The sequence below is a fragment of the Limulus polyphemus genome, unplaced genomic scaffold (assembly GCF_000517525.1).
Source record: "Limulus polyphemus unplaced genomic scaffold, Limulus_polyphemus-2.1.2 Scaffold1711, whole genome shotgun sequence".
In the NCBI taxonomy this organism is placed as follows: domain Eukaryota; kingdom Metazoa; phylum Arthropoda; class Merostomata; order Xiphosura; family Limulidae; genus Limulus; species Limulus polyphemus.
Window position 1 is genome coordinate 131,260 of NW_013667321.1, and position 11,963 is coordinate 143,222.

Below are 11,963 nucleotides of genomic sequence, written 5' to 3' on the forward strand. Positions count from 1 at the left end.
TAACACACGGAGACGTAACAATATGTTATAATAAATGTATAACATGCACATATAATATTATATTATATGTTATCTATCACGATTTATAATAGTATATATGCCTGGGATTTTCTTAAGAAATTATTCGACATGAAACATAAACTAGATGGTCCATATGAATATCTTGTATTATCAATTGAAACGTGTTAACCAAGAAAAGTTTCTACTAGGATTGTCTGGTCTGGTTCAGGAATTGAATAAAATATTTAACAGCAATTCTAAACTAAATTTTTATAAGAATAACTCAATGAACTTTCTAAGTTAAAATTAAATTAAACTGAACATATAAACAGTAAATATTAAATGTAACAATATTATAAACAAATACAAAGAACACTTTATATATATATATCATATAGTATTATGTCACGGACAGCAGGCAAGCCATCGCTGCAGATCGAATCAGGTAGTTATGTTAGGTAGCGAGCCTATATATATATATACAAACTATATGATTGTGCAATTATAACAAACATATTTATATACAATATATAAATGATTATAATTTATATTTTTTATTAAAAATATAACGAATAGATCTTGGCATAGATGAAAAATGGAACGACGCAACCTGCAATCACTGTGAATTTACAAAGTTAGCATCGGTCCACTAGTCGCTCCTAGAAACATAGCGGCCCTAAACACAGTTCTGGGACACATCACTGATCTTTATATGAACAATGGACAAGATGCATCAAATTCTTGCAGACTCCAAGTTATGCTTTCTTTTATCACACTGATCTCTCCCCCGGTGACTCAGCGGTAAACTAGAGGGCTTATAACGCTCAAATTCGGGGTTGAACTTAAACAAACAAACAAATAAACATACTTACCACATTACTAATACTTTTCTAGCTTATTCGAAAAACAAAACAAAAACGTTTCTCTCTTTGATTCAACTTAACCTTAATTTTCCTAGTTACCATTGTAAATTACTGATTCTATTTAGTAATCAAGCATTTTACATTTTAGCCTCTATACTTGTCCCTGTTTTTCAAGATTTACTTTGATTTTAACTAAGGTACGTCTTACTTGGTCTTGGTTAGGGAGCTTGACTCGTAATCTGCGGGTCGCGGGTTCGAATCCCAGTTCCACCAAACATGCTCGCCCTTTCAGCGTTGGAGTGTTATAATGTGACGATCATTCCCACTATTGTTAGTAAAAGAGTAGCCCAAGAGTTGGCGGTGGGTGGTTATGACTAGCTGCATTCCTTCTAGTCTTTCACTGCTAAATTAGGGACAGCTAACGCAGATAGCCCTCGTGTAGCTTTGAGCAAAATTCATAACAAACCAAACCTTACTTGGTCTTTTATGGAGTACAATGTCAGTGGACCAGATACACAACATACAAAAAAGAAAAAGAGCAAAGGAGATATTAATTCCAGCAATATTGATAAAAAACGTAAACAGACTGACAAATTTCACACCAAAACTCTCTATGAAATCTAAGCACTTTCCACAGAAAAGGACCTATTTTCAGTAGTCCTTTTGTCGAATGAGCTCGGGTTTTAATGGGGGTTTCATGTTCTTTCTTTTATTTATTGTGGGCTTATACTAACTCTAAATAATTAGTCCCAAAAGTTTACCTTGCTACTTATCGTAAATTTTGTTTTAATTAAATATTTTTACTTTTTAATCTACATGATTAAAGGACAACAATTTATGTTTAGGATAAATAAATAAATTTAAGTATTTCCCTTACCTAAATATAAAATAAGAAAATCAAACTGGATATAGTAATATGGCATCTCTTATGGTTACTTGTTGGCATTTTGTTTGATGAAAGTTAGGCTTAACGATACATATTGTTGTCCTTATTTTATTTTTTATTTCCCAAACATTTCAGTAATTTGCATAGATCTAGATAACTTATTACCTTGGTTTTGGTCTTAAAACATACACCAATCATGTCGCCAAAAAATATACCAGACAGGTAAAAATATGTTTTACTTATTGTTTATAATTATAATTTAGCTGGCGTGAATCTGAAACATGAAAATCTTGCACATCTCGCTTATTACAGATCAGTAAGTCTATGAAGTATAAGTACAATTTTATAAGAATGATATTATTTTCACAATTTAGTGTGTCGGAAGAATAGCGCTCGATTGTTGTTCACACGTACCTTTTGTCACACAGTTACAATAACCTACAATGAAAAAATAAATGACAAAACGATTTTAAAATGTATCAATAGATTGTGAAAGGTTGTGGCTTAAATTTAAACTGTTAAAGTTAAACGCAAGTCACGACAGGGTTTGCCATATTGTAATTTATAGTAAACTTTTAAAGCTATCGAAGCGTGATGGTAATAATTCGTATATCAGCAATTTGAGAAAACTGAATAAACTGCTTGAAGTTGATCTTTGTTGCTTATAAGTTATACTGTTAATGATAAATTTGAAGGTATTTGTCTAACAAAATTATGGTATTATTTTTTAGAGACCATATGATCTTATTTTATTTATGTTTTCAGTAACTTCATGGTAGCAAGACTGATCATAGTAATATATGTTGTTCTAGGAATAGGATTGTTATTTAAGTGGGAGAAGGATAATAACTGGTTACACTGATGAAGATGATGGTGTAATATTCTGTAAGGTATATTGAGAAGAGAATGTGAATCTAGAAACTGTTAGTTGACTTATCAGCAATGAAGAAAATGTGAATCAGAAGATGCTATTAGTGGTTTATTAGCATGAACAGCATGTAATTATTATGCACACATTTTTCATACCAAATTGAAAATCTGTTGCCACAGTAATGAATACACTCTTCATTAGTAGACCAGTATAGTTTTCAATATGCCATCTCATGATTGGCCAATCATAGCTAGGTATATAGCCGGATTTGATGGGGAAGCATTTAACATAACTCAAATCAGGCCATAGCACAAAATTTATGGAAGTTCCATAATTTTTGAGTTTTTAAATTGAAACATGTCCTTTAAAACATAAACCAAAATATATATATATATATTATATCAGAAAAGGCTAAAAATTCTTGAAAATCATCAAAATTTTTCCTCACCATGAGACCAATACAGTTACTAGATATAATCTTTGGATTCTACAGCCATTTTTTTTCCATCGTGCAATTTATGTTTTTAGTAACTGCTTACGTAATGTAAATGTTAAATTTTTACACACAAAATGACTGGCAAATATACTAATCCAATTATCACAAGACCATACCAGGTGAAACTAGACTCCCAAGTTTTGTGCATGAAACTCCTATTCTGCATAAAGCACTTCTAATGCATTATAGCAATCGTTCATAGGGCAGTAACATTTCTTTCCATGGGTGTATTTCCTCTTTCATTCATGCTTTCTATTTAGAATGTTTCCCAGGTGTTCAGTGCACAGCATGCTAACATTTTTATCTGTCAATTTCATAAGCCACGGAGTTCTGAACCTCCTAGCCTTTAAACAAGGCACATCACAACTGTGAACAACCAAACTAAAATCAATAATTATGCCTCTTATGTAATCATTGCCATAACCCAAGCCATCAAGGAAACAATCTCTAGCAAAATAACAAATCCTAACCCATGATCCTGGAAATTTACTTCCGAAATTCATGAATTAATAATGATCCTCAGACGACTCAGACACTCATTAATGCCATGAATATAATTTTATTAAGAAACTTATATTACAACTACAACATAATAACTGGAAAACTTCTGCTTATCAGTAGATAAATCCAAACTCAACCCTTACAAATTCTGGCACAATATTAAATCCATCACGAACAATAAATCAAACAACACCATAAATAAAATTCAATATAATAACAACACTTCCACTACCAATAACAAACAGTTTGAACTTTTTACCCAATATTTCGAAAGTACCTTTGTAAACCAAAATCTCACCTTGTTTGACACACAACATTTCAACAATGTAAATCAACACATTTCTAAGAATTAACACTTTTTTTTTTCTCTCCAGACTTCCTGATGTCTATATCACAGATTTGTGGTTCTAACGATTTGTATACTTGCCATATAACTTTAGCAGAAATCAAAATTAACCTCAGGAAAATAAAACACAAAGCCCCATGAGAGGATGGAATTAACAATTGAATCCTGAAAAACCTATCCAACAAAATCATAACCCACTTAGTAACAATTTATAATTTATCGTTACTATCAGGATATTACCCGCCTATTTGGAAATCAGCTATAATTAAGGTAATCCCCAAGAAAAATAACTAATCTCAGCAGCTACAAGCCTAGTAACTTGCTAAACACCATTGATAAGTTGATGGAGAAATTAATCATGAACCGAATATATGATTACTTAAAAAATCAACAATATTAATAATAACATACAGAATTTGGGCAGAAAACGTAGACAAACCACTGACCACCTTATTAGACTTACCAAAACCACAGTTTCAACAGAAAGCATACAACCATAGCTACTAATCTAGATGTCCAAAAAGCCTTTGATTCAGTATGCTATAATGGACTTTGCTATAAACTAATCGATAATCCAATACCCACCACCATTGTACACTGGATATCCAGCTTCCTCACTGACAGAACAACTGCAGTTAAGATCAACAGTGCAACCTCCAGGCTTTTCATGTTTAAAGCCATGTTCCCTAAAGCTCCGTATTAAGCCCAACATTATACAGCCTCTTTGTCAATGATATCCAATCACTTTCCTTAAACCATACACTTGTGTTTCGATCTGCGACATTTAGGGTCCAAATATCACTCAATTCAGTGTTAGATTGGTGCAAGAAGTGGTGTGTAGCCCTCAACCCATACAAATCCCAAGATATATAGCCTTTTTTTCAGGAAAATAAATAAAAGTTGGAAGATGCTTTGTAATCTTTAGTTAACACTTAACAATTCAGGCACTAATCACGTAGAATACTCAGCACTTGTTCAGTGAAAGTTAGTTTTCTCGGGGTACTCCCATTCCCTCACAGCAAAATTATTTTCATTGGATCTATAGATCTCCACCATGAGAAGGATTGCCCCCTTCATATTCTATATTCCAAATTTTAATTACATTTTTATGTATTAATACAGACAAAGCTATTTAATCTTTTTGCCATCTATTTTTTAATAAATTGAAGCCTATTTAAACGTTACTATCTTTGCTAGTTTTAGATGTATTTGTCGCTTATCAAGAATTAATTAACCAATCATTTCAGACTAATTATTATTTGTGTAAGTGATTATTTAAGAATTATTTAAATTTATTATTTTTGTATTAATCCTACAACAACATATACCACATCAATTTAATTTTTATCTCTTTTTCCCATTTTGATTTGCATTGTGTTTTGAACCCAAAAGCCATCTTCTGTTTTCTGAAGTAGCAAAGCTGTTAGCTGAATTAAAATAAATAAAATTGTTGTATGCTGCTTTTTTATGGTGAAGTTAATATTTATGTTTACATGTATAAAGCTGCTACTATAAACTAATAAAGGTTGCAGTTAAAATTCAAAAGTTAATGAGTGTACATTTTTATTTGTGCCAATTATTTTTTTAACTTTTTTATGACTGCTATTCTTTCTATTCATTTTTTGGACTAAATACATCAAGTAAATATGATTTGTGAATTTTTATTATAAATGCAGCCAGAAAAAATTCACCTATAGGTTAAATTTTTTATCTTGTTTCAGTAGTTTAAAGCACCTTACCTGCACTATCAGTATTGGCCAAGTAAATCATAATCAGTGAACTCTTACAGCTTTAACCCTTCTTTTCTCAAGATAAAATAATTTCAAGGACCTTAATCTGTCCTCTATGACAGCCCCTAGCAACCTTCCTTGGAACTGTTTTCAACAATTCAATGTCCTTCTTAAAATAACAAACTCAATACTGAAAACAAATCTCCATATTAGGCCTAATCAGAGATAATCCTTGTCCTACCACTCTTAATATTAAACACAAAAAAAGTCAATATGTCAATCCTATCTATTCCATTTATAATTTTGAACACTTTAATAAGATCACCTCTAACTTTTCTCAAGAGAAAATAATGTTTAGGACCATAATCCCATGTGTGAAAGTCCTCCCATTCCAGGATTGTCCTAATTGTCCGTTTTAAAGTAAGAAGCCCAAGAATAAACCCAAATTCCAAATGAGGTCTCACCAGAGATTTTTAACTCTTGTGACTTACATTCAGCATTCCCACTGATAACAAATCACTGCTTTGAATGCTAAGAGACTAAATGACCAAAACACAAAAATAGTTTTCTTCTATAGTAATTGTATTTCAGATTAAGGTAGCCCAAATGCATTACTTTGTACTTTGCATAATGAAATGTCATCTGCTATTTATTTGCGAACTAATCTGACTATCTTTTAGAACAACAGTGGTATTATTAAAAAACAACAGTAAGTCAAACAAACTCTCAAAAGTTTTGATATTAGAGAAACTAATTTAGACACGTTCATGTTTCTTCCCGGAAGACAATGTGTGACTGAAGAGGATAAATGAACGTGTGGAAACTATTTCCTCTAATATCAATACTTCTAACAGAATGTTTCATTTAACTGTTGTTTTTTCACTAACATCTATACCCAACATTGGGTTCTTTTTATTATTATTATAACAGCAGCATTCTCACAGGCAACTAAACTCAAAACTTTAATATCAATTAGTGCTGTCTTTGAAGGTTTGTTTGCTAGCCAGGAATTTGATGATAGTTCTAAACATTTGAGGGCTCATCAGGTGGCATTAAGGTAAATATCAGATTTTTTTTTCTTGTTAACAGAAACCTATGACAGTGTTTGAACAGTAATCATACATTAAATGTCACTCACATGGAAAATTCAATCTTTTGATTTCTATAATGGGCATTACTTAAACAAATTTCATAGTATTAAAAAAAAAAAGACACCACCACCAAAGCATTATATGTAGCAGCTCCTATGCATTAGAGCAGTGTTGAAGCTTGGTGGTGGTAGTGGAGGAGCTTATGTTTAGTAGCTACATTGCTTCTGTAAAATGTACTGAATGCATATTGTACAAGTTGTAAGAGAAGTGTTATGGTGGAATAAGTATGAAACATAAAACATATGCTCAACACTAATAATTTAAATGTTGAAAAAGAGAGTACTGATGTAACTATATTATTTTTTATGTTACTCTGTTCTGCTGTTTACTTATTATTATTATTATGTTTATTAGGTATGTTCAAATAATCAGCAGTTTTTATTAAAAAGACTATGACTGCTAAGTAAAATTTGTTTTACTTAAATCAGATGAAGTTTGTTTAATTGGCTTCAATAGGGTCCTCTTGGAATATAAGTTTACTTTATGTACCTATTTGAGTATTGCACATAGCATGAAGTACATGTACATAAATATTGTACATTTTTTGTTAATATAGAAACATGATTACTGTTGTATATAATGTATTTTTATACTACCTTTGAATGTTGTGTTTAATTTATTTGGATTACATGTAAAGTAAAAGGGTTTTCAATCAAATACAAACTAGTAGTTATGTTGTCATTTAACAGTGTGTTCTGAGCCTTTGAGGTCAAGATATGTTTTTCATTATAGCCCTAATATCAGAAACTTTGACCAGATTGTTGGCCAATTCCTTATCAATATTGTTACTGGATTTTAAGAAGAGTAGGGGTCCCAGAATAGAGCCCTGAGGTACCCCACATATAAGTTCAGTCCAATTTGACTGAACTCTAGTTATTGCAACCCTATGCTTCCTAACCTCTATCCAGCTCATAATCCATCAAATTAACATATCCCCCACTCCCACAAAGATAATTTTCTTTATTAGTTTTTTGACGTGGCACATCATCAAAATACGTTTTAAAATCATGCTATGCCTAATCCACATCCTTATTTTCATCAATTTAAATAGTGACATTTTTGAAGAATGTCAAAAGATTTGTGAGATGAAATTTCTGCTTTGTGAAACCATGCTGACTGTCCAACAAAATTCTAAACTTTGTTAGGTAGTTTTGCAAAGCATCTTCAAGTCAAGTAGACTTGCCAATGGGCTTTCCTTGTTGAGATTGAATTCATGCTGTCAGTTAGACATGAATTCTTTTACATATTACATATTGGATTTGTCTGCTGCATTGCTAGCCCTAATATTGACAACATTTCTGCTTGTCTCATTCGTTTGTTCTCTCATGCATGTTATATATTTTTAGTATTGAAGCTATTTCTTGTACATCTGATGGTGCTTGTGTCATGTGTCAGGATTTTCATGCTTGATTGCTCTTTTATTTCCCCCACCTTCTTTTGATATTGGGGTTGTATATATGTTTGAAACTAGTACTGTATTATTCAAACACTTCATATTTCCCATCTAATATTTTTCTTTCTCAGTTTTCTGACTCTTGATTTGGCTCTTTGGGGGAGGGCTTCGTTGTGATTTTTACCTTGATCCATCATCATGTTTGTAATGCACTTTATACTTTGTTTTCTTGTCTTTAGTGTTTTCTGTCCTATTTCTTGCCTAGGTATTCTTCTTGTCTAGGTGCAACCTATGAGAATCTTATGAAAGTTACTATCAGAGTTTTTGATGATGAATACTGATTTCAAAGATGCTTGTTTTTACACTTCTTGACCAACCCATCTCCATTTTTCACAAGGTGAAGTGATTTTCTATTTTTGGTTTGGCTTCTGCACTCTGTCTTCACACATGTAGTCAAACAATTAGTTGGGTGTGTACACACACACAATATTAATTGTCATCATTACGTGGATGATTAGAGGATTCTCAATAAGTACTTTCCTTGAACTGAATTGACTTCTCAGTTAGCTCCTTCTCTGGAATGGATTGTTTGTCAATCTAAGTCAGCTTGTGCCTATTAAATTCCTCATTCATCTGAGATATCTTGTTAACACTTTCCCAGGAACTCTTTAAGCATCTCCTTTGGTTTTGCAATCCCTCAAGTTTCAAGTGTGTATACTCCGCCATCTGCCAAACACATCCAGAGGTGATTTGAGAACAAAGGCATCTCCTTATGTGGCAATTCCCATTTTTCATATACCACCAATGGGATCTTGCTCCTTTGTGGAGTCTATTCTTAGACCTGTTCTTTATTGGAAATTCACCTGTTACTTTCATTTATCTTCAACTGCATTTTCCTTTTTTAGTCTCTCATTGTAGGTTTAAATTTTTTCCACCTTTTCCAGATAAGGATCTTTTCACCAATGCTTTTTTTTCAATGCTAGGGTCACATGTTGAGGAACTGTTATCTATAAGTATTTGTAGATTTATCAGATATCTCATTCTCATATTATTTTGTTAGAGATTGGCCTTTTCCACAGTAATATCAGGAGTTCCTGACGTTGTTTCACCAGTACTGTGTTTTAGTACTCACAGACAGCCTGGGTGGGACTTGATCTCACATCTTTGTTTGCTGCAGTTGGTCTACTTTTTTGGCTACATTCACATCATGTCTTTCTCTGCTCTGATGTATCAAGAGTTTTGCCATCAGCTCTGTCATTGTATACTCAATGCATATGTAATAGCAATGTATCATCTTCTGACGTTTTATTGATTTTCACTTTCAGGTCCAGCTTCTCTAGCAATGGATGCTTTAAACACATTTTTGGAGATTTTTTTTTCTCTATGCATACCTTTATCTTCATTTTCTTTCTTAGGTATTGGCCAAGATAAGTTGGTCCCATTGTATAATTCTTCTTATCATCCCATGCTGGCCTACTTTACATTATAGTTACCACCCCTCTTGCCTGTCGAAGAGCAATCTTATTTCATTATATTTGGGGGTACATCTTCCACAAGAATGTTTCTCATCTGTAGCTTCATGGCTGGCTATGTGGCCCTTTGTTAGTGAAGATGGATTTTTTTGTTCAGGGTTCCTATGGAAACATAAAAAGTTTTAAATTAGTATTTGTATTTTTACTCTCTTGAAAAGTCTTAAATTTATTGCTGATGGTCATAAACATTCTTAAATCAGTCATAAGCCAAAATGAAATCTTCACTTTCTCAGTTGACATATATTTAATACCAATAATAATATGCCATAATATGTAATAGTAGCAGTAAAATTATTAATTTGTATTAATTTTTAATGCATTAAAAGTAGAATATATAACTAATATAGGGTATTTAAATAATTATTTACAATCAATATGTTTGTTACTTTTTTGGTCAATTTGCTGTTAAAATAGGTCTCTAAATTTTCTAAGGATTAGTATTAAAAGGGTCTTAAGTTCGGTTAGTTGACAGCTGCAGGAACCATGTTATTTATTGATTAGCTCAAATGTTGTCACATTCTTGCAGGCTTTCCAACCTGGCAGTATACCAGTCTTATTGATTTATCTTTTACAGTTGGTGTCTGCAGAATTTGGTTTCTTGTTTTTCTTCAACTTGTTAACAGCTTGCCTCATTTTGTTTTCTTGGACTTTTTTCCATGATCAGGGCTTGCATTCTTTTACTATAGGCTACAAAGCTGCACTGTCAGTCACTTTAAGTACTACAGAAGTCATGTGCCTTTGTCAGCCTCCCTTTTTTTTTCAGGTTCTATTTTAGTTTTTCTTTTTTTATGTCTCCCATTAATACCTAGACATTGTCCTCAATAAGATTTAAGTCTGGTCTTAAGTTGCCAGGCTTCTTCTTTTTGAACCCTTTTTAACTTGTTCATTCTACCACCTTCCCTGATGATGTATTTTATTTTGTTACTCGCTTCAGGGAGGAGACATTTAGATTTTTTGCCATTTATCACAAGTATGGTAATACTAGTTATACTAGGAATGGAGTGGATACACAATAAATGCAATACAAATTATTTACTCATATACACCTTTAACAACCAATTAATAAATCTTCAAAATTATTTAAGAGACACCCTTAGGTGATAAACAAACCACATACAGAATTACAAGCCATAGAACCACTTCTCAATTTCACTGACTGACTGACATTGTTGAATGCTTCTAGGTGTGTAACAAGAGACTTACCATAGTTATAAGTGCACCAAATAGAACAATAGCACAGGGACCACATGCTAAACTAAACTAAACATCACCAAAAATAAAAGTTAATTGATGTACATCAGGTAATACCTTGAACAGGGACGCCATTTTAAAATACATATGACCACTCACTCTCTCACTCCATATACTGAGTAGGTGTGGTCAAATAAAACAGAGAAGGGGTGTGGTCTTCTCGATCTGCAGCATCAGTATTGGATACAGAGTTATTGAACGGTAGGGTTCAGCCTGTCAAAGGGCACACATATAGTAACAATAATATATTTGTGATTTAAAAATCTGAAATGGATGCAGGAGTGTTTCAGAGGAAATTCACTGGTTCAGTCAATGGTCTACATTGAAAGTATGGGTTTTCTTAACATGCTTGTTTTAAATTTCCACTTATTATCTTACTAAATACTTTGATTTTTCTAGGGTTTGTACTTGGTGATTTTTAGGTATAAGATACTGATAAATCTTCGAAGTAACATAATTCTTATGTATTATGGCAATTTGATGTGTGTATAAGGATAATTTTGAAACAATGTTCATTGGTATTTTAGCATAATGTAATGTTTAGGGACAACATGGGACGTATTGGTCCATCTCAGCTGTCCCATCCTCTAAGCTAAACTATAATAAATATAAAAAAACAACTTAAAGCTAGCCTTTATCACTCATTTAGTTATCAAGCTTGCTCTTAAACTCACTTAAATTTACTGCTTCTGCAACATCCGAGAGCAACCTATTCCAGAGGCCAACCACCCTGTTTGAAAAATAAAACTGTCTAGGTTGAAGATGACTTATTTGTGTCCCCTAGACTTACTAATCATGCTGTTAAGTATGAAAAAAGATGATGCATCAACACTATAAATTCCCTTTACAATCTTAAACACCTCAATCAGATCCCCTCTAACTCATCTTTTTTTAAGAGAAAATAATTTCAGAGTTCTTAATCTCTTCTCGTATGACAAACCCA

The 11,963-nt window shown here is 32.5% G+C and overlaps 1 protein-coding gene across 1 annotated transcript in view; it reads left to right on the plus strand.

Annotated features, from left to right (window-relative positions):
- Positions 1-1,777: 1,777 nt before the first annotated feature.
- Positions 1,778-11,963, plus strand: part of LOC106464658 — a 100,086-nt gene continuing 89,900 nt past the window's right edge. Inside the window, exon 1 of the mRNA XM_013924818.2 lies at positions 1,778-1,971. Within this exon, the coding sequence (XP_013780272.1) occupies positions 1,946-1,971 (26 nt within the window). The 5' untranslated portion in view covers positions 1,778-1,945. The remainder of the gene's footprint in view (positions 1,972-11,963) is intronic.